We start from the raw sequence: 22,505 nt of genomic DNA on the forward strand, positions 1-22,505 counted from the left end.
GTTATGTTACAGTAGTATTTATTGTAAAGAATTAAAAAAACAAACAAATATTTATGAAAATTTCAACACAAAATCAAAAGACTAATTTTGATACTTGAAACATACTTTTACGACAAGTATATGGTTCACTTTGTCCTGTTTGCATATATTTATAAATATATCGAGCTTATGGTTGTGAGTACATGGCTCACCTCGGCCATCGTATGTACCCTGGTCAGGTTCTACACATTGATGAGCAAAGCGTGGTGTTTTCCTTTCAAGACATTTGTTCAGCGTAGAAAAAACCCTACAATAGCAAATGATATGAATTTAAGGCAAAGCCTCAGAAGAGCGCAGCTACATGTAAAAGATTATAACATCATAACTTTATATTGTCTATATTTTTCTACGAGATTAACAATAAAATATTTCACTGACATGCACATGCTATATATATATATATATATCAATAGTTAGAAAGAATTCAAAATAATCCAAATGGAATAGTTCAATATATTTCAATCTTGTTTTTATCAGATGCAGATGCTATCAAAAATACGCGCGAATCTGTGCCGTCATCTTTGGCGTCAGGCTTTGTGACGTCACTGCTGACGGTGCCGTGCGCTTGAGAACATACACAGTTTATATTGGACCAGTACATTTATTGCGTTGTTCTTGTATATGCGTAAATTAAAACTACTTACAGCAATTTTAAAACGTATACTGATAACACATTTAGTCTAGTACAGAAGTTTCAAATCTCGTCGTGCTGATAACGAGAATTAAAACATGGCTGCCTACATGGAGGCGCGGGACACAATTTCAAGTCCAAGGGGTACTGAAATGTATTGGAATCTATATGCTCACACACGTGTTATGGTTAATAGAGCTTCGCTCTACGCGGCCTTCGGCCGCGCAGAGAGCTGCGCTCTTACAACATATTAGAACAAATAAATTAAAACTAGACTGTGATATACATACAAAATGTACATGTACACTTCACGAGATATACTTTTACAACATTCAGCCCTGCAGGTAAGGAATAAGGGGTCGCGGTGGCCGTGTGGTTAAGATGTCCCGACATATTACCACAAGCCCTCCACCTCTGGGATGCGGGTTCGAATACCATGTGGGGCAGTTGCCAGGTACTGACCACTGATCGGTGGTTTTTCTCCGGGTACTCCGGCTTTCCTCCACCAACAAACCTGGCACGTCCTTATATGACCCTGGCTGTTAATAGGACGTAAAACTAAAACAAACCAAACCAAAAGGTAAGGAATAAGAATTGTACCTGCTGCCCCTATTGCATGATCGTAAAAGGCGACTAAATTTAGGATCTTATCTTTTCTCTTCTTCCCAACCGACTTGGCCTTGAGTTGAGCGTTCGCCCCTGTGAGGAAGGCTCTGGGTTCTCTCCTCTGGCCGAGACACACCCAAAGTCTATAAAAAATGGTAGTTTCTGCTCCTGCTTAGCGCTCAGCATACAGGGATAGGTACGACTTGTTCGCCCGTTGCCAGTATAATTTGACCGGGTGGGGTGTGTTGCTTGGTGTCTTCGGCGGCATGCTTCAGTGATATAGCACTACAAAAAGGGCAACAGTTCCACTATGCAAGAAGACACAACACGAACATACCCGGTCTCCCAAAACACGCACGCTACACATCGCATACATGGGAGGCCGTCCTTACATGACCATAGTACGTTAATAAATCAAACAAACAAACAAAGTTTGGTCCAGTTAGTACTTCCTATGTCACTTGGGTTTTTAGAGAATATATGAATCCAGTTGCTGAGTGTTCGACTCACCTCAGACAACTGTTCCTGCGTCAGACAATCTCTACTTGTAACAACACCCAACTCCTCAGGTTCTGACTGAGGGACTAGACTGTGGACATCTGATGCTAGACTATCTACAATCTTTACACCCTGCAATTGACACAGCTTTGATTAAGGCTAATAGATATAGCATTGGCAGGCAGTAATGTTACATATCTTCACATGGACTCTCAATACATTTGATGTATTGTTAACTTTAACCACTCTAAGACACTGTAGTTAGGTTCCTCCTCCAGGTTCTCTGCAACAACCTGCTTTATATTGGGATCAAATCCCCTTTCCATGCCATTATTGTAAACATATCCATGCCATTATTGTAAACATATTCATCTACAGTGCATGGCATCTACGACAATAACAACAGTGATAGACTCACCGAATAAATACACATCCGTGCGGTTCAACAGCCCGTTTTATGGAGCTCCCTTCCTAAGATTGTTGAGTGGGCTGGTTTCTCCGTTGGGAATCATCCGTTGGCGTCGATGGGCGTCCGGCGGAGGGATGTTACGGAGAGGGGACTGTGACTTGGGTAACCTCCCTTGCAACCGCTTTGTCTTTAAAAATGTTGTACATGTAATTTGTAAACTTAATTTATGTACATATGGCCCTGTCCTACTGAGGGGTGGACGGGCTTCCTAAGAACTGCCTGTTCTTATTGAAACAAAACTAAGTCGCTTCTTCCCTTTTCTACTGGGTTTATGACCCTATCTAGCCTGATGGGTCAGATCTGACTATTTACATTCTTAGATGATACCAACTTACTGTTTCTACCGCGTATACTTGGGCGGCTAGCAGAATGCCTTTGCGTAGACCACCCCTGTATATACAGAAACCCTATTCTGGGGCTTATTAGCTCACCTGGCCCGAAGGGCCGGTGAGCTTATGTCATGGCGCGGCGTCCGTCGTCCGTCCGTCCGTCCGTCGTCCGTCCGTCCGTCCGTCCGTCAACATTTCCTTTAAATCGCTACTAGTCATAGAGTTCTGCATGGATTGTAACCAAATTTGGCCACAAACATCCTTGGGGGAGGGGGGAACAGAACTTGTATAAATTTTGGCTCTGACACCCCGGGGGCAGGAGGGGCGGGGCCCAATAAGGGAAATATAGGTAAATCCTTTAAATCGCTACTTGTCATAGAGTTCTGCATGGATTGTAACCAAATTTGGCCACAAACATCCTTGGGGGAAGGGGAACAGAACTTGTATAAATTTTGGCTCTGACCCCCCGGGGGCAGGAGGGGCGGGGCCCAATAGGGGAAATAGAGGTAAATCCTTTAAATCGCTACTTGTCATAGAGTTCTACATGGATTGTAACCAAATTTGGCCACAAACATCCTTGGGGGAAGGGGAACAGAACTTGTATAAATATTTGCTCTGACCCCCCGGGGGCAGGAGGGGCGGGGCCCAATAGGGGAAATATAGGTAAATCCTTTAAATCGCTACTTGTCATAGAGTTCTGAATGGAATGTAACAAAATTTGGCCACAAACATCCTTGGGGGAAGGGGAACAGAACTTGTATAAATTTTGGCTCTGACCCCCCGGGGGCAGGAGGGGCGGGGCCCAATAGGGGAAATAGAGGTAAATCCTTTAAATCGCTACTAGTCATAGAGTTCTACATGGATTGTAACTAAATTTGGCAACAAACATCCTTGGGGGAAGGGGAACAGAACTTGTATAAATTTTGGCTCTGACCCCCCCCCCCCCGGGGGCAGGAGGGGCGGGGCCCAATAGGGGAAATAGAGGTAAATCCTATAAATTGCTACTAGTCGTAGAGTTCTGCATGGATTGTAACCAAATTTGGCCACAAACATCCTTGGGGGAAGGGGAACAGAACTTGTATAAATTTTGGCTCTGGCCCCCCGGGGCTGGAGGGGTGGGGCCCAATAGGGGAAATAGAGGTAAATCCTTTAAATCGCTACTTGTCATTGAGGTTTGCATGGAATGTAACCAAATTTGGCCAGAAATATCCTTGGGAGAATAAGAACTGAGTTTGCATAAATTTTGGCTCTGGTCCCCGGGGCAGGAGGGGCGGGGCCCAATAGGGGAATTATAGGTAAATTCTATAAATTGCTACTTAATTGTCCTAGAGTTTTGTATGGATTGTAACTAAATTTGGCCACAAACATCCTTGGGGGTAGGAGAACAGAACTTGTATAAATTTTGGCTCTGACCCTCAGGGGGCAGGAGGGGCGGGGCCCAATAGGGGAAATAGAGGTAAATTCTATCAATCGCTACTTGTCCTAGAGTTCTGCATGGATTGTAACCAAATTTGGCCACAAACATCCTTGGGGGAAGGGGAACAGAACTTGTATAAATTTTGGCTCTGATCCCCTGGGGGTAGGAGAGGTGGGCCCCAATAGGGGAAATAGAGGTAAATCCTTTAAATCGCTACTTCTCATAGAGTTCTGCATGGATTGTAACCAAATTTGGCCAGAAACATCCTTTGTGGAAGGGGAACAGAACTTGTATAAATTTTGGCTCTGACCCCCAGGGGGCAGGAGGGGTGGGGCCCAATAGGGGATTTAGAGGTTAATATTAAAATTCCTTTAGAAAAGAAACAATGAACCTGTATTCAGAAAATTATTTGGCATTACAAACCAGGTGAGCGATACAGGCCCTCTGGGCCTCTTGTTTTACTATCTTATAATTTTTGATAATAGTTTATTATACCCTTGTAGCAACAGTCTGCTTATTATGGGCGGTCCACCAGCCTGATCAATTAACTGCTGTATGGTCCAGCCCTTCCCCTCCCTTTTACTTAAAGGACTGATAAGGGGATATTGTTCCTGGCCGGTTTTTTTTTTTTTTTTTTTTTAGGTTATTCCTGGGCTTACCTCAGGGGGTAGACCCTCCTGGCGTTGGCATTTAGCTGCGCCGCAAACGCCGGTGGCACCACACCTCTGAGGGAGGGTGGGCCCGAGATCCCAGGGGGTACTCCCTGGACTCGCTCCCGCTCCTGCATTGGTCGTAAGGTAGGGTGCGTCCGATTCTAGTAGGAGGCGCCCGGGGTTGGCCAGTCTAAGAACGGATCTGGTGGTCTCCATCGCTAGAGAGCGATTGGTGACCCCCAAATGTAGGCTTGCCTGTGATCCGGTGAAGCAATGTAGATTTACCACCAAATCACAGGCACCGTGCACCGAGCGCATGCACCCCAGTGCCGTGGTGTAGGCACGCTCATTTCCCCCATCCCTGGCCCTGCAGGTAGGGCGTTAGAATTGTACCTGCTGCCCCTATTGCATGATCGTAAGAGGCGACTAAATTTAGGATCTTATCTTTTCTTTCTTCTTCCTAACGTCTCCCTTGACACCAACTCACTTTTGGCCTTTAGTTGAGCGCTCGCCCCTGTGAGGAAGGCTCTGGGTTCTGTCCCCTGGCCGCGACACACCAAAGTCTATAAAAGTGGTAGTTTCTGCTCCTGCTCAGCGCCCAGCATACAGGGAGTGGGAAGACTGGTTCGCCCGTTGTCAGTATAATGTGACCAGGCGGGGTATGTTGCTTGGTGTCTTTGCAGCATGCTTCAGTGATATAGCACTACAAAAAGGGCAACAGTTCCACTATATAAGAAGACACAACATGAATATACCACAGTCTCCCAAAAAACGCACCTCGCACAACATACACGCAACACACCACATATATGGGATGCCGTCCTAACATGACCATAGCTGTTAATAAGACGTTACTAAAACAAACAAACAAACCTCCCATCCCGACAGTGTAGGACGAGGGGAAGTGACCGTTTGTCCACCGCTCTGTGCAATATCATGGTCAAGGCGTTGGACTGGTCGGTGGTCACTCCACTGCAGCACTGGGCAGCGTTACGGCACTGAGGCCGACACCCGCAGTCAGAGGTGAGGTCCATCCTGAAGATAGGATGTCCAGAACTTGAGTCGCAACAACTCGCTCTTAGAATATGGATCCAGGTATCCATGTTCCACGGCAACATGCAAACTTGGTCTCAAGCCTTCGCCCCTGTGAAGAAGGGTGAAGAAGGCTCTGGGTTCTTTCCCCTGACCAAGACACACCAAAGTCTATAAAAGTGGTAGTTTCTGCTTCTGCTTAGCGCTCAGCATACAGGGATGGGGAGGACTGGTTCGCCCATTGTCAGTATAATGTGACCAGGCGGGGTATGTTGCTTGGTGTCTTTGCAGCATGCTTCAGTGATATAGCACTACAAAAAGGGCAACAGTTCCACTATATAAGAAGACACAACATGAATATACCACAGTCTCCCAAAAAAACGCACCTCGCACAACATACACGCAACACACCACATATATGGGAGGCCGTCCTAACATGACCATAGCTGTTAATAAGACGTTACTAAACTAAACAAACCTCCCATCCCGACAGTGTAGGACGAGGGGAAGTGACCGTTTGTCCACCGCTCTGTGCAATATCATGGTCAAGGCGTTGGTCACTGGGCAGCGTTACGGCACTGAGGCCGACACCCGCAGTCAGAGGTGAGGTCCATCCTGAAGATAGGATGTCCAGAACTTGAGTCGCAACAACTCGCTCTTAGAATATGGATCCAGGTATCCATGTTCCACGACAACATGCAAACTTGGTCTCAAGCCTTCGCCCCTGTGAAGAAGGGTGAAGAAGGCTCTGGGTTCTTTCCCCTGACCAAGACACACCAAAGTCTATAAAAGTGGTAGTTTCTGCTTCTGCTTAGCGCTCAGCATACAGGGATGGGGAGGACTGGTTCGCCCATTGTCAGTATAATGTGACCGAGTGGGGGTTTTGCTTGATGTCATCGGCGGTATGCCTCCGTGATATACATATAGCCTAATAAAAAGGGCAACAGTTCCACTATACAAGAAGACAATATAAATTTACCACAGTCTCCAAAACACGCACCTTGCACAACATACACACAACAACCCGCATATATGGGAGGTCGTCCTAACATGACCCTGGCTGTTAATAGGACGTTAGTTAACCTAACAAACAAACAAAAATTAGCACTTTAAAAGAGCAACACTATACAAGAAGACACAACACGAACATACCGCAGTCTTCCAAAACGCGCACCTCGCACTTCATACACGCCACACACTGCATACATGGAATGCTGTCCTCACATGACCTTGGATTGACAATAATCAAACAAACACTACATATAGCATCAACAAATAACTTGGATTCAAAATTTTTAAACAATCGGTAGACTTTTGTAAGATGTTCCGCTCAAAACAAACTGGGTAATGATCACTAAGTCCATTCTGTACAATTTTGACAGTCCTTGCAAATTCAGGTTAAAAGACATATACGTGATCGAGTCGTCTTCTGTAACACGACTTTGTCCATTAACAATCTGTGTGACAAATCCAGACTTCCCATCAATGCTGTAAGCTCACATGAGTGATTTTCATTTAAAAATTTTATGTTCATATCTCCCATTATAATCAGCTCCTTATTTTTATTTACACAATTTCCAATAAATGCAAAAGGGCAACAGTTCCACAATATAATAAGACACAACACGATACCGCAGTCTCCCAAAACACGCACCTCGCGTTTCACACACGCTTCACACTGTATACATGGGAGACCGTCCTTACATGACCCTGGCTTTTAATAGGACGTTAAAATAATTAAAAAAACAAACAAATCCAATAAATGCATTGCACTTCATAAACGCTACACATCGCATGCATGGGAGGCCTTCCTTACATGACCCTGTGCTGCAGGTAGGGCGTTAGACTTGTACATGCTGCCCCTATTGCATGATCGTAAAAGGCGACTAAATTTTGGATCTTATCTTTTCTATTCTTCCTAACTGACTATATCCTTCCTAATGCCTCCCTTGGCACCGCCTCACTTTTGGCCTGTATTTGAGCGTTCGCCCCTGTGAGGTAGGCTCTGGGTTCTGTCCCCTGGCCGAGACACACCAAAGTCTATAAAAGTGGTAGTTTCTGTTCCTGCTTAGCGCTCAGCAAAAAGGGAGTGGGACGACTGGTTCGCCCGTTGTCAGTATAATGTGACCGGGTGGGGTGTGTTCTTGGTGTCTTCGGCGGCATGCTTCAGTGATATAGCACTATAAAAAGGGCAACAGTTCCACTATACAAGAAGACAACACGAACTTACCGCAGTCTCCCAGTACACTCACCTCGCACAACATACACGCAACACACCGCATACATGGGAATAGGACGTTAATAAATCAAACAAAAAAGTATTTTCTTCACTGTTCATTTCTCTGGGCTGTTGCTGTGGCCTCATTTATCTTTCTTTGCTGGTACACCACAAAGTCTTGCATTTCCGCAATTCTCAAGTCCATTTTCTTAACATCACTCTGAAGATTCTCAATGTTTATCTCAATGCCAGTCACTCTGTCTTGAATCTCCCCATTTCGTTGTCACAAGTTGTTCAGCTTTTTCCATTACACATCTCTTTATTTCTTCCTTAAGCTTCCTACATGACTTTTTTTAAGCATCTCCTATGGCTTTGTTAACAATTTCCTGCCTGTCTAATTTTTTACCAAGTTTATCCAGGGAAACCTTGATGTCATTTATGTCTTCTCTTAGTTTACAAAGTTCTCTAGAGATATTATCAGGATTTTCTCTTTCTGCTGTAAGCCTCATCTGTTTCCAACATTTCCTTTCCTTGTATTAGTTGCCATATCTATTTTAAGGAAATAGTATCACAGAGTAAAAGACTGAACGTACTGATCGTCCAAATTATGATAGGTATGACGGAGTTGCGCCTTACAGCAGCACAGATATACCGTTCACTCGCAGAAATAATCTTGAAAGACGCGACCTTAAAATATTTTGACAAATAAATTTTGAAAACTCTAAACCAATACTTATCGCTAGTATCTATAGACCACCAAATTGGGAAATGAGACAATGGTTGAAGAACTTCGAATTGTTTGTTTGATTAAATTAACGTCCTATTAACAGCCAGGGTCATGTGTTTGTTTAATTAACGTCCTATTAACAGCTATGGTCATGTAAGGACGGCCTTCTATGTATGCGGTGTGTTGCGTGTATGTTGTGCGAGGTGCGTGTTTCGGGAGACTGCGGTATATTCATGTTGTGTCTTCTTGTGTTGACATTCCCATGCAGCCTCGCTTTCAGAATTTATTTTTAGAACAGTGTTAAATTTATATGGGGCTTTCCATAATTTCAATGGTCTAAACTGGATAAAGTAAGCACAATTTGATCGTCATTTTGATATGTAAGGACTTTTGGAAGGCCAATGAACGCAATTATACTTGTTTTCATTGCCCGACTATGCGCTTTAAAATTTAAGTGTTTCTATAGCAAAAATAACAACACCGCGAGAGTTTCATGCATACAAATCGCGAAATTAAGCACTCGCGGAAAAATCCACTTTTACAGTATATCATTCATATTTAATGACTTTACAAAGGGAAAGTGATTATGGAAATTTAACAATCTACTTCTTTATGATTTAGAATATCTTAATACAATAGAGAAACTTATTTAAGACACAAAAAACAAAATGCTCTAAAATATAAAAAAATAAATAAACTGGATTAAATTCCTGATGACCGTATACAATTTCAAATCAACAATCAACTATTTTTAGAAACCCTATTACTGGAAATGAATACTTGTTATTTAAGGGGAAAAAACAGGATAAAAAACTATTATATGACGAGATTAAGCTTTAGGAAGACAAAGATGAAATAAATTTTATGCGGTTGGATGCAAAACAAGAGGCCCATGGGCCTTAACGGTCACCTGAGTTTGAATATATAATGAAACAAATTAAAGACATATAAACACCATATGCTGGGCCTTGAAGTTGGTCAGTGATTTATAAATTTGACTTTTTAGACTATGAAGAGTATTTGCTTCCATCAAACCTGTGAACTTAGAGGTATTTTTTGAAATTTTAATCATTTTGACCCTGTTTGGTCCTGCCCCTCTGGTCCCCCAGGGGGTCATCGAGGACGGATATGGATGTTAAAATGCTATATCTTATGCTAATAATTCTAATCAAGTTTGACTAATTTCCTACGAAAATTGGGCAAATAATGTTAACAAATATGTTTTTCCTATATAAACTAAAGTAAACTTGACCCCCTCCCCAGGGGGTAACGTGAGACCCCAAGGTCATATAATTCACAACTTTAATAAAACACCTTAACCTTTCCATCTATAATTATTTGATTCTACTATATCCAGAATTTTAGAAGATTTTTGAAGTTTTAGCCTATTTGACCCTTTTTTAGCCCCGCCCCTCTGCCCCCAGGGGGTCGGCCAGGATGATATCAAAATGCTATCTCAGGCTAAGAATCCTAACCAAGTTTGACTCATTTCCTATGAAAATTGAGCAAAAAATGTTCATTAATGTGTTTTTCCTATATAAACTATAGTAAACTTGACCCCCTCCCCAAGGGGAAACAGGAGACCCCAGGGTCATATAATTTACAATTTTTATAAACAAACTTTAAGACCTTTTCATCTATAAAGTGTATTTGATTATACCATTTCCAGAATTTTAAAAGAATATTTTTGAGGTTTTAGCCTATTTGACCTTTTTTGGCTCTGCCCCCAGGGGGTCGGCCTGGACCAATATGGATATGATATTAAAATGCTATCTCAGGCTAATAATTCTAACCAAGTTTGACTCGTTTCCAATGAAAGTTGAGCAAAAAATGCTCATAAATGTGTTTTCCCTATATAAACTATAGTAAATTTGACCCCCTCCCCAGGGGGAAACGCGAGACCCCAGGGTCATATAATTCACAATTTTTGTAAAGGACCTTAAGACCTTTCTACTTATGAAAAAGTATTTGATTCTACCATTTCCAGAATTTCAGAAGAAGATTTTTGAAGTTTTAGCCTATTTGACCCTTTTTTAGCCCCGCCCCTCTGCCCCCAGGGGGTCCGCCAGGATCAATGTGGATATAATATTAAAATGCTATCTCAGGCTAATAATTCTAACCAAGTTTGACTCGTTTCCAATGAAAATTGAGCAAAACATGCTCATAAATGTGTTTTCCCTATATAAACTATAGTAAATTTGACCCACTCCCCAGGGGGGAAACGTGAGACCCCAGGGTCATATAATTCACAATTTTTGTAAAGGACCTTAAAACCTTTCTATTTATGAAAAGTATTTGATTCTACCATTTCCAGAATTTCAGAAGATTTTTGAAGTTTTAGCCTATTTGACCCTTTTTTTAGCCCCGCCCCTCTGCCCCCAGGGGGTCGGCCAGGATCAATGTGGATATGATATCAAAATGCTATCTCATACTGATAATTCTAACCAAGTTTGACTCGTTTCCAATGAAAATTGAGCAAAACATGCTCATAATGTGTTTTCCCTATATAAACTATAGTAAACTTGACCCCCTCCCCAGGGAGGAAACGTGAGACCCAAGGGTCATATAATTCACAATTTTTGTAAAGGACCTTAAGACCTTTCTATTTATGAAAAGTATTTGATTCTACCATTTCCAGAATTTCAGAAGAAGATTTTTGAAGTTTTATAAAGCCTATTTGACCCTTTTTTAGCCCCGCCCCTCTGCCCCCAGGGGGTCGGCCAGGACCAATGTGGATATGATATTAAATTGCTATCTATGGCTAATAATTCTAACCAAGTTTGACTCGTTTCCAATGAAAATTGAGCAAAACATGCTCATAAATGTGTTTTCCCTATATAAACTATAGTAAACTTGACCCCCTCCCCAGGGAAGAAACGTGAGACCCCAGGGTCATATAATTCACAATTTTTGTAAAGGACCTTAAGACCTTCCTATTTATGAAAAGTATTTGATTCTACCATTTCCAGAATTTCAGAAGAAGATTTTTGAAGTTTTAGCCTATTTGACCCCGCCCCTAAGGCCCCTGGGGGTCAGTCATTGAAAATTTGTTAATAGGATTAAATGGCCTTCTCATACTGATAATTCTGACAACATTTGACTCATTTCCTATTACAAATGACCAAATAATGCGCAAAAATGTGTTTTCCCAATATAAACTATAGTAAACTTAACCCCCTCCCCAGGGGGAAACTAGAGTCCCCAGGGTCATATAATTCACAATTTTTGTAATGGACCTTAAGACCTTTCTATCTATGAAGAGTATTTGATTCTACCACATCTGTGAGTAGAGAAGAAGATTTTTGAAATTATACCCCTTTTGGCCCCTCCCACAGCCCCCTGGGAGTGGGGACCATATAATTCACAATTTTGATTGGCCTTATGCCTTAAAAGGTTTGTGCAAAATTTCATTGAAATTGCTTCAGCAGTTTTGGAGAAGAAGTCGAAAATGTAAATTGTTTACGGACATACGACGCACTACGACGACACGACGCACGACGGACGACGCACGACGACGGACAAAAGGCGATTAGAATAGGTCACTTGAGACTTCGTCTCAGGTGACCTAAAAAGACGAAATGAAAAAAATATCCCAGAAAAGAAAATCAGGGTGAGCATTATAAGATCAAAAGCGAAAAGTATAGATGAGGGAAAATCAACAAGATACTTTTTTAGTTTAAAAAATAGAAATTTTACATCTAAAATCATTCCAAAACTAGAGAAAGTTAATGAGAAAATAGTTACAAAACAGGATGAAATACTTAATGAAGTTATATATTGTTTTAAGAAATTTATTTGTTTGGTAATAATACAGATATTGAAGAAGAAGAAAATGCATAAATTGATGATGTGGCCCTGCAGGCAGGTATTGTACCTGCTGCCCCTTTTGCATGATTGTAAAAGGAGACTAAATTTAGGATCTTATCTTTTTCTTCTTCCTAAATGACTCACCGCCTCACTTTTGGCCATGAGTTGATCGTTCGCCCCTATGAGGAAGGCTCTGGGTTCTGTCCCCTGACCGAGACACACCAAAGTCTATAAAAGTGGTAGTTTCTGTTCCTGCTTAGCACTCAGCAAACAGAGAGTGGGACGACTGGTTCGCCCGTTGTCAGTATAATGTGACCGGGTGGGGTGTGTTGCTTGGTGTCTTCGGCGGCATGCTTCAGGGATATAGCACTTTAAAGAGCAACAGTTCCACTATACAAGAAGACACAACACGAACATACTGCAGTCTCCCAAAACACCCACCTCGCACTTCTCACGCTACACGTCGCATATATGAGAGGCAGTTCTTACATGACCCTGACTTTTAATAGGACGTTGATTAATCAAACAAAACAAACAAAGCATAAATGATGACTTTTTAAGTGTGAAGTACCCTGGTTATATAACTATGAATTTAATAAATTAGACAGTCATATTACGTACAATGAGGCAGCAAAAAGCTTTTTTTTTAAACATGAAAAATAAGGAAAGTCCTAGTTCTGATGGCTTCACTCTCAAATTTTTAATGTTTTTGGAAATGTTTAGGTCATTTTATTGTTAGATCAATAAATTTAGGGTATATTAATGGAAAATTATCGGTAACTCAGAGACAAGGGATAATAACTTTCATACCGAAGGGAGATAAGCCCAATAAGTTTTTCAGAAGCTGGAGACCCCTAATTCTTTTAAATATCATATTAAAAAAATTGGTCTGGTTCAATAGCAAATAGGGTGAAACTTGTTTTAGATAAGCTGATTAATGAAGATCAAACGGGTTTTATATCGCGTCATGAAATTTCTAGATTAATTTATGATTTGATACAATTTGCAGACGAAAAAGATTTATCAGGTATATATGTTACTTATTATTGACTTTGAAAAATCATTCGATTCAGTTGATTGGAAATGTATTGACAATGTATTAAAATCTTTTAAATTGGGGATAGTCTGAGAAAATGAGTCAATATTTTAAACAATAGTGCAATTTCAGCAGTCAGCCAAGGGGCCTATCACTCATCTTTCTTTGAAATCAAACTTGGTTTCCGTGAGGGAGATCCTATTTCTCTATACATGTATAAATTTATTCTATGTGCAGAAAAAAATCTTGGCCAATAGACTTCGGAATAATAATAACATTAAAGTATCAGTGTGGAAAATCAGCTAATTTTAATGTATCAATATAAAGATGACACCTCTCTTAATTTAGAGGCAATTAAACAATTAAAAGAATATGCTAAATTATCTGGCTTTAAAATAAATTCTAACATCATCATCATCATCATCATCATTTCTTTTATTCTCAAAACTGAAATACAAAGATTAAATACAAGGTAAATATATACATTTGAAGCTATAGTAATTAATACATGTACAATTTTATATCTACATCATGAGGATTCTGTTACTATTTATCAAGATAATATTATAATTTACTAGAAGTATACATATATACGTTCCGTGGTTGATTCATGCATAACGTTTATGCCTTGCTATCGCATGTGCATTTGATAACTTTTGTATCCCTTTTTCGGAATAGTATGTCTCGCTGCCATGACCATGCCCATGGTGAGGGTGAGTATTTCGGTATACATTTCGATGTCATAATTTGATTTCATTCCCATGTTTTCAAGCAACGCAGTTCTAATAAGTAGGTCTAGTTGATATGCTATAAGTTGTTTCGGTGAAGCTTTGTACCATGCTGTCCGAAACCGTCCACGGTCTAGAACGTCGGACACAGTATGAATATTATTTAAATCAACCATGGGGGCTATTTCCACTTTCTTTCTTTGAAATAAAACTTGATGGCCGTGAGGGAGATCCTATTTGTCCATATATATTTATTTTGTGTGCAGAAAGAAATCTTAGCCATCAGAATTCGGAAAAATAATAACAGAAACGTATCAGACTCGGTGTAGAAAATCAGTCAATTTTAATATCTCAATATGCAGACGACACCTCTCTTAATTTAGATGGATCAAGATTGTCTATTAAAGAGGCAATGAAAGTATTAAAAGAATATGCTAAACTTTCTGGCTTGAGAATAAATTCTAGCAAAACTCAAATAATTTGGGTTGGCAATAAAAAATAAAGTAATGATTTTTTTATCCTGAGTGGAATTTAAAATGGAGAAATACTAAATTTACTCCTCTAGGCATAGAATTCCATGTTGACCTTCATGGTATACCAAAACTATTTTTTATAAAAAAAACTTACACCCATAGGTAAAATACATGTTATAAAGTTTCTACTTGTATCACAATTAAAAATCACCTGTTCACCTCTTTACCTAACCCTAGTGATGATTTCATTAAAAAACTAAATTCAGAACTTTTCAACTTCCTTTGAAATGATAAAACTGACAAAATCAAAAGAGACTTCTCCCTGGAAACAGCCCGATTCTCCCTGGAAACAGTAAATGGAAGATCATTGTGGAAAAGAATATATTTTATATTATGAAAAAAATGCAAAAATCTTTTTCGGAAAAAGTTTTAAAAGCTTGGTATATGTTAGAACAAAAAAAAATTCATCACTGGAAAAAGGTGTTGAATCACTATTGGCATAACAATTTATTCAAAATTAAAAACAAAAGTATTTTTTGTTACGATTGGTACAAAAAGAGATTTCTGTAGTTAATGATTTTATGAAACAAAAAGATAATATTCTACATACTTTCAATGAATTTTGTCAACGGTATGATTTAAACATCAACTTTCTCCAGTTTGAAAACATTGCTACTGTACATTGTACTAGTACTACGTTGTAGAAGATATATTGCGAATTATGATGTGACAAATGTAACTTTGAATTTCCCTTACATGCCAATATATCTTAGGTTCTTTTCAAGAGTAAAAAAAGTGCAAAAGATTTATGCAATATACTCAGTTCATATGATACTATTGCAACAGGACGGAAAAAATGGGAAGACATTCTTAACTTTGGCATTGATATATGGAAAATGATTTATAAAACCCTTTTCTTGTTTCTCAAAATACAAAATTGCAGTGGCTAAAGTATAGGATAAACCATCATATACATGTACTTACAACAAATGTTCATCTTTTTAGATTGTTATGTAATGATGAAATAGAAACTATTGAGCACGCATTTTGGGACTGTTACAACACTTATATTTTATTGATGCTCTGCTAATTCCTTTTAAATTTAATAACGAAACATTCCTTTTTTATATCATAAATAGACTAGCAAATAGTGAAATTGATAATGAAACAATTCTTATGATTAAATGGTATATGTATATAAGCCCAGATCTTTAAACACACATTATCCATCACAGCTTTCATCAATCATATTAATGATCAGTACACTATTCAGAAATTTAATATACAAATTACTGGTAATATACTGAAAGTTAAATTTGACAGGAAATGTGTAAAATAGCAAAGTTTACAAGAATTATCATGATTATCCCAAAAGAATTGTCACCATACCTTTCTCTCTTACTGGTTTAAATTTTTTCAAGTAGGGAAGATATTTTTTTAAAGTTTGACCACCAAGTAAGATTTTGGTACATTTATCTGCTAAAAATTCCCCTCTGATGCAGTTCCATCCTAAAATTGATATTTTTACCATAATAATGTAAATTGTGCGATCGAATGTACACATGTACCTTGATAAAAACCAATACATGTATATGATTGTTTTAAGTGATGTTATTAATGACGTCATAATGTTTTATTATCAAATCCTGGCGTAAATGATTGTATTCAAACAAATACTGGTAACATTTGCTCAGTAATTTCTTTTAGTTCGTGCAATTATATGATATTAAATGAAGAAGTTATGGTAGTTTAAAATTGTTTGTTTGTTTGTTTGTTTGATTATTTTTACGTCATATTAACAACTATGGTCATGTAAGGAAGGCCTCCCATGTATGCGATGTGTTGCGTGCATGTTGTGTGAAGTGCGTGTTTTGGGAGACTGCGGTATATTCGTGTTGTGTCTTCTTGTATAGTGGAACTGTTGTCCTTTTTATAGTGCTATATCACTGAAGCATGCCACCAAAGACACCAAGCAACACATCCCACCCGATCACATTATACTGACAAAGGGCGAACCAATAGACATGTTTTCTGAAACACCTTGTTTATATGCTAGATACAAATGTACAGCTGAGGCATGCATTTGTTACATGTAGAGTGCAAGTTTTTGAGTTATCTTATATAAAACTATGAAGTTTTTGTATAACTTTATTGTTGATGTGTTAGTATTTGTAAATAAGATCAGCCATGTCCCATAAACAAAAAATGTTCAATGACAAATTGTACAGGAATAGTCGTCCATAGAAATTGGCGGTTAATAAGTAGTGGATGATAAATATGTTCTTTTTTTTAATTAAAAAAAACCCGAACTATCAATTTAATGAATTTTAACAATTATTAAAAATCTCTGCAGTATTTAGAAATTTCCGAATTAACGGGCATTCGAAATATAAAGTGGATTATTATTTATTCACGAGAAACTACTAGTCTGCTTACTCTTTTAGATACAATAGAATTTTAGATTTGACGAGAACAAGGACTGTAAAATGTTTTAGCAACATTTTTGTGTGTTTTAGCAGCTAAAACAAGGAATGTTTGCCTTATTGTACCTAATTAGCCCGACATGTTTTAGATAATTCAAAAATCTTATCTAAGAATGTACCATCAAACTGTAGATGTCCCATGTGCAAATATTGATATAATTTTCTGTGATACTATGGAAATACCTGGTATTTGTGTCTATATTTCACCTCAATATCAATATTGTCAACTTCTATTAATAATTTGGCACCATATGTAACTTAAACAAATTACTGTGATAATGTTTTTGTAAATAATTAGGTATATTTTTTTACTTGTTATAAACCTTAAAGGCTTGTGTTTTAATATGTTGTATTATTTAAATATACCGACTCTAAAGATATTAGACGGACAACGTCCGAATGATTGTGGGCTCCGAAAAAAATCCGGTCAATATACGAATCAGGTCGGCTACTAGAACGAATATACGTACCCGGCCTACTATACCTTTCGGCCGGGTACGGATTGGTTCCTATGTGTCGTAGTGGAGCACTGCCTCTGAAAATCACTCGGGCACAGTTTTCTATACTTTTTTGTAGGTTTCCAATTATTTTATGCGTATACATGCATTTACATATTATTTTTGTCCAAAACAAACATAACTACCATTATTAATATCTACCATACCGCTCATAAGACTTCAAATTCACAATTTGTGGACTTGCCGTATAAATTCCCTTCAGAAAGACCTTCATATGTATTATGTAAAAAATATTGCCTCGATGAGAATTTTATATTTTATGTGGTTCAGTTCTATTGCCTAGTAGGTCACCGATATCAAACAAGTACGATAAAATGCAAACAAACGTTTTATGATGGTTTTCATAATCATTACTTTGCTCCATTAGCAGTAATAGGCACCAATTGTAGCTCTAAAGACCGTTTTCTGTCTAAAAGTCTTTTGAGCTACAATATTGCAGCTAGTCGGCTACACTTATGAGTTTCTCCAAATCAATATACCCATGCGATAAGACATTTTTTATTCACATAACATACCGTTATACTTTCACACGAAGCAGATTCCCTCTTCGTTACAGAGACACTCAAACACGTCTACATTGTAGTACATGTTTACAAGTACTGTTTGCTCATAGACACACATATTGAGCACGTGATCATGACCAGCACACATGTTTAATACACGAGGTCATGACCATAAGGTCACATCCGGTTGAGATATCAATGTGTGTTTTGCAATATCTGTCTAAGCAAATAGACCAGTGACGTAATGCATGTGCAGTAGCCTATATAATTGTAAACATAGCTTCTCGGGGGATATTGATAGAGCGGCATGGCTCTCTCTCGCTATCCTTCTCTCATTTGTCAGAGCAGACGATTACCGTTAGTGACACTTAAGCAGTGGAAATCTAGCGATGTTAAAACTGACAATGTGGATTTACCAGACTATAACACAAGCGTGGATATTCACGAGCACAAGCTAAAGAGGCCGACAGCTCCCCCTCCAAAGCCTGGCCCGCCCCCCGGAGCACGATGGCAAGGATTACAGGACTTGGAAAAGCGAACGAAGGTATGTGTGTATATATAGACTGAAGATGTTTGTATGTGAAGGCGTAGAAAGTGTAGCCGCTTATCGATACACATGTACTTTGTGTACACTACATTGTATGTTAGTACCTCAACACACTGACCACTATAAAAATTACATAATAATTGTGTGACCGCGTACACCGGATATTGCTACTACCAAACAAGTAGATGAAAGATACGGCTTTATATCTAGCAAATATTTGCATCGTTATAAGATATGATTTTTTTTCATAATTTGTCTCGTTTATACAAATGGGTCACATTATACAAACAATGACTTTTTGTAGGTTAATACGAGGAAATGTTAAACCTAGGGAAAGATGATATTCGCCGAGGCCGAAGGCCGAGGGAAATATCACCTTTCAAAGGTTTAACAATTCCTCGTATTAACCTACAAAAAGTCAATAATTCTTTTGTTATATGAAACGATATAATTATACACGTTTTCCTACTTTAAAAAAGTGTACTTGAAACAATTTTGAAGCAAGGATAGCTCAATGACTGATAAAACAAAAATCAAGAAAATCTTCATCCACTTATCCTCGGTAGGTACTTTTAGTAATTCTCCTGTACTTCCTCACAAAATAATTTTCGAACATATTGCTACATTTAACATGTGTTAAAACATCTTTCCTAATCCTACCTCACTGTTGTCTGCCATGTTGGATTTGGCTATTGCTCGAATATCGGCAATGTTCTATTGTGATTGGTCCAAAATGTTGAAAAGGCAGGGAATTTCCCGTGTCTATATATAGCCAGGTTACCAGATTGCAATGTCAACCTCTGAACAGGTGTTCATCGGTCTCAGGTTGACATTGCATTTTGTCAAGACCTGTCCGAGCGGTCTAGACCAATCAGAAAACGGCAAAACTCACAGTCATATAACAAAGACTATTTTTATAATCTGAATCTATGATAATATATGTGCTGACAAGATCGGTGTTGACTTTTCAATGTACGAGGAATATGCTGCATCTTATCTGATAAAAATGATCAACCAATAACAAACAGAATTGATATTGATTGTCATGTTCTGAGATCAGGCTACACATTTTAATTATTCTGTGTTGTATATAAATTTCCGACAATGCAATTTCAAAGTACGTATACATTTTTTGCAATCTGATTAAAACACAGATCCTTATAACCACTCCGTTCAATAGAGGATCTGACAATATCCCATAAGGGGTCACGTCCAGATGACCTTTATTCCACGTATACTTCAGAGCAAATGCAGTTTCTACACTTACAATATCAATTGAAAACGTCTTTTCTCCCCAGTATACATATATATGATAAATTTAAAGAAAAATCCTTACGGACGAAATCTATAAGAAATAAAAACAATAACGACTGACTAGTGAGCACTTTCGCCCCATTCAAGGGAGCAGTCATAATACATCTTCAATAAACAGTCTGAAGAGCTCCCTTGAATGGGGCGAAAGCGCTCACTAGTCAGTCGTTATTGTTTTTATTTCTTATATATATATACAATTAGCTTTGTTGTGTACTTCAGGCGAGATGACTACATACACGGAAATAATTTGGACTGCTTTTTCAAACTAGTTCGTCCCCAGTCAAGATTCTGGCAGTGCCAGTTTGATTGGCCATTTCAAAAGGTCATCTTTACGTGACCTCTAATGTGAAGTTCTCAGATCCTCTTATCCAACGTAGTGATAATAAGGATCTGTATTTTAATCAGATTTACATTTTTTGGTATTATGTTGGCAATTACAAGCAAGAAATATGTAAAATTCAAAATGCATACAATATTTGTTTGTTTTTGAAGCTAAGACACATACTGCGGAAATGTATTTACATATTATACCTCATCCATATAACATAAAATACACATTGCAGGGAACAGAAAACCATTCATTATATCATGATTATTTATCAACTGCCGTTTTGAATCCAATATTCTAGTTGGCAACAAGTTCTCGGTACTTTCACGCGGTTTATGACAGGTTCATATTCGGACATTTGTGATATTATTCATTTGTATTAATCTACTCGAACATACTTAATATTCTAGGTTTAGAAGTAAAATGCAAAGCTCCATTTTCAATATTATAGCCGTTTATTTATAGTGATATTTTGTTTAAACGTATTTACCTATGTTTTTTTAGCTAATCCTTCTTTTACTCTTTTCAATGCCGGTAACTCTTGCGTCAGTTAATTAGTGACTATTGTATATCACATTTATTTGTATTCACTTTAGGTCTAGGTTTGGAAATGTAGAGTTGGATATTTATCCGCTCCACACCCGTCTGTAATAAAATTTCATCTTTGGGTTATCCTTTTTCATAGACTATATTAGAGCTATTTCCTCAATACACTAGCTGTAGCGCTGTGAAAGTACTTACATGCAGTATTTTTAGATACTGACACATTCAGAAAGTCTATGGATCGCATTTATAAGTGGCATGTACAAGATAACAATTAGATTAGATTCAGCAAATATGCATATTATAATAATAGTGAAATATCGACGTGTCTTTTATGCATCGCTTTGTAGGTAGCAATATCCAGTGTACGGTTATATTTTTTTTGAAGAAAACACACTATGATTACGTTCGACTTTCAGATTAAGTGGATTGTCTGAAGCACAATGAACATTGGCATTAGAAAAATGACTTTAGAAATATAATGAAATTGTATCTCGCACAGAGTTAATTATCATGCTTTCATTCCATCTTTATATTCTATAAAAGAATAAATATAGGAATATTTATTACATGAGTATTCACTTGATACATGTATGAAATTTTATGAGACGAGCCTTAAAGGTTTTGTTTTTTTGAGCCTTGGCGAAACGAGTTTTATAAACAGAAATGTACAGTGTATAAGTGAGTGTAAGTAAGAAAACTCACTAGAGATTGTAAATTATTACAATAAATCAATATACAATGGTCGGTTATGTAAATAAAAGGAAATACAGAAATACAGTTGGGTTTTCCTTTAAAAAGAATCGTCACTGTTAGCATATATTGCGCTGGGAATCTGCACGTGACACTGGAGCACACGTGACTGACTCTGACGTCTTCTTGTAAGTGATACTTAGTTTCTAGAACAATTTGTCGCGAAAGCTCAATGTATGTAAACACACATTGATACTTTTTGAAAGATATATACACAGCTATCACACATCGGTGACCTATAAAGATATCGGAAAGCACGGGCGACTATAGGCCTATAAAAATACGGGGTAAAAATCTAGAACAAAATTCTACCTTATCAGTTTGAACTTGAATATATCAAATAAAAAAACCTTCACTTGTGATACGCGTGAATCATCTCTCCGATATACTGATCTATTTTATTATATGTCTTCTTATGATTAGTCACATCTCTCTATTTCTTTTTTTACTCTTTTACGACTGAAAGAACTTAAAGTGAACAGTCGGGCAAGGATGGCTAAAGTCGGTAAAAATGGTGTGAATGTATCCAGTATAATTTCTTATGAAATAGAAAAATAAAATCTCTCGCCAAAATCTGTCTGCGTACGAAGAAATTAATTTAAAGTATGGGAATTCTAAAACGTCCTCCCGGCTCACTATGTCCGTGGTTACATTTCCACGCAGCCTCGTTTTCAATGCTTTCAACTTTTCTTTACTTAAATGGTCTTAACTGGGAAACTGAGCATAACTTGACCGTCGTATTAATAAGTGAAAACTACGCATTTAGACTGGTTTTCTTTGCCCGACTATTCACTTTAAATTAGAAAATGTCGTTATCTACAAGATACGAATATACCCTTATGATGACAAATAG

At 38.2% G+C, this 22,505-nt stretch overlaps 1 protein-coding gene and 1 long non-coding RNA gene across 2 annotated transcripts in view; one reads left to right on the forward strand and one right to left on the reverse strand.

The window, feature by feature from the left end:
* Positions 1 to 19,487, reverse strand: LOC138330360 (uncharacterized). Its single transcript, XR_011209559.1, has 3 exons — positions 19,375 to 19,487; positions 2,193 to 2,370; positions 1 to 286 (listed from the first exon to the last, which is right to left on the reverse strand). It is a non-coding gene; the product is annotated as an uncharacterized lncRNA (long non-coding RNA).
* Positions 18,338 to 22,505, forward strand: part of LOC138330359 (uncharacterized) — an 11,848-nt gene continuing 7,680 nt past the window's right edge. The window contains exon 1 of the mRNA XM_069277936.1: positions 18,338 to 18,711. Coding sequence (XP_069134037.1) covers positions 18,475 to 18,711 — 237 coding nt within the window. The 5' untranslated portion in view covers positions 18,338 to 18,474. The remainder of the gene's footprint in view (positions 18,712 to 22,505) is intronic.

This window comes from Argopecten irradians, chromosome 8, assembly GCF_041381155.1.
Source record: "Argopecten irradians isolate NY chromosome 8, Ai_NY, whole genome shotgun sequence".
NCBI classification, from domain to species: Eukaryota; Metazoa; Mollusca; class Bivalvia; order Pectinida; family Pectinidae; genus Argopecten; species Argopecten irradians.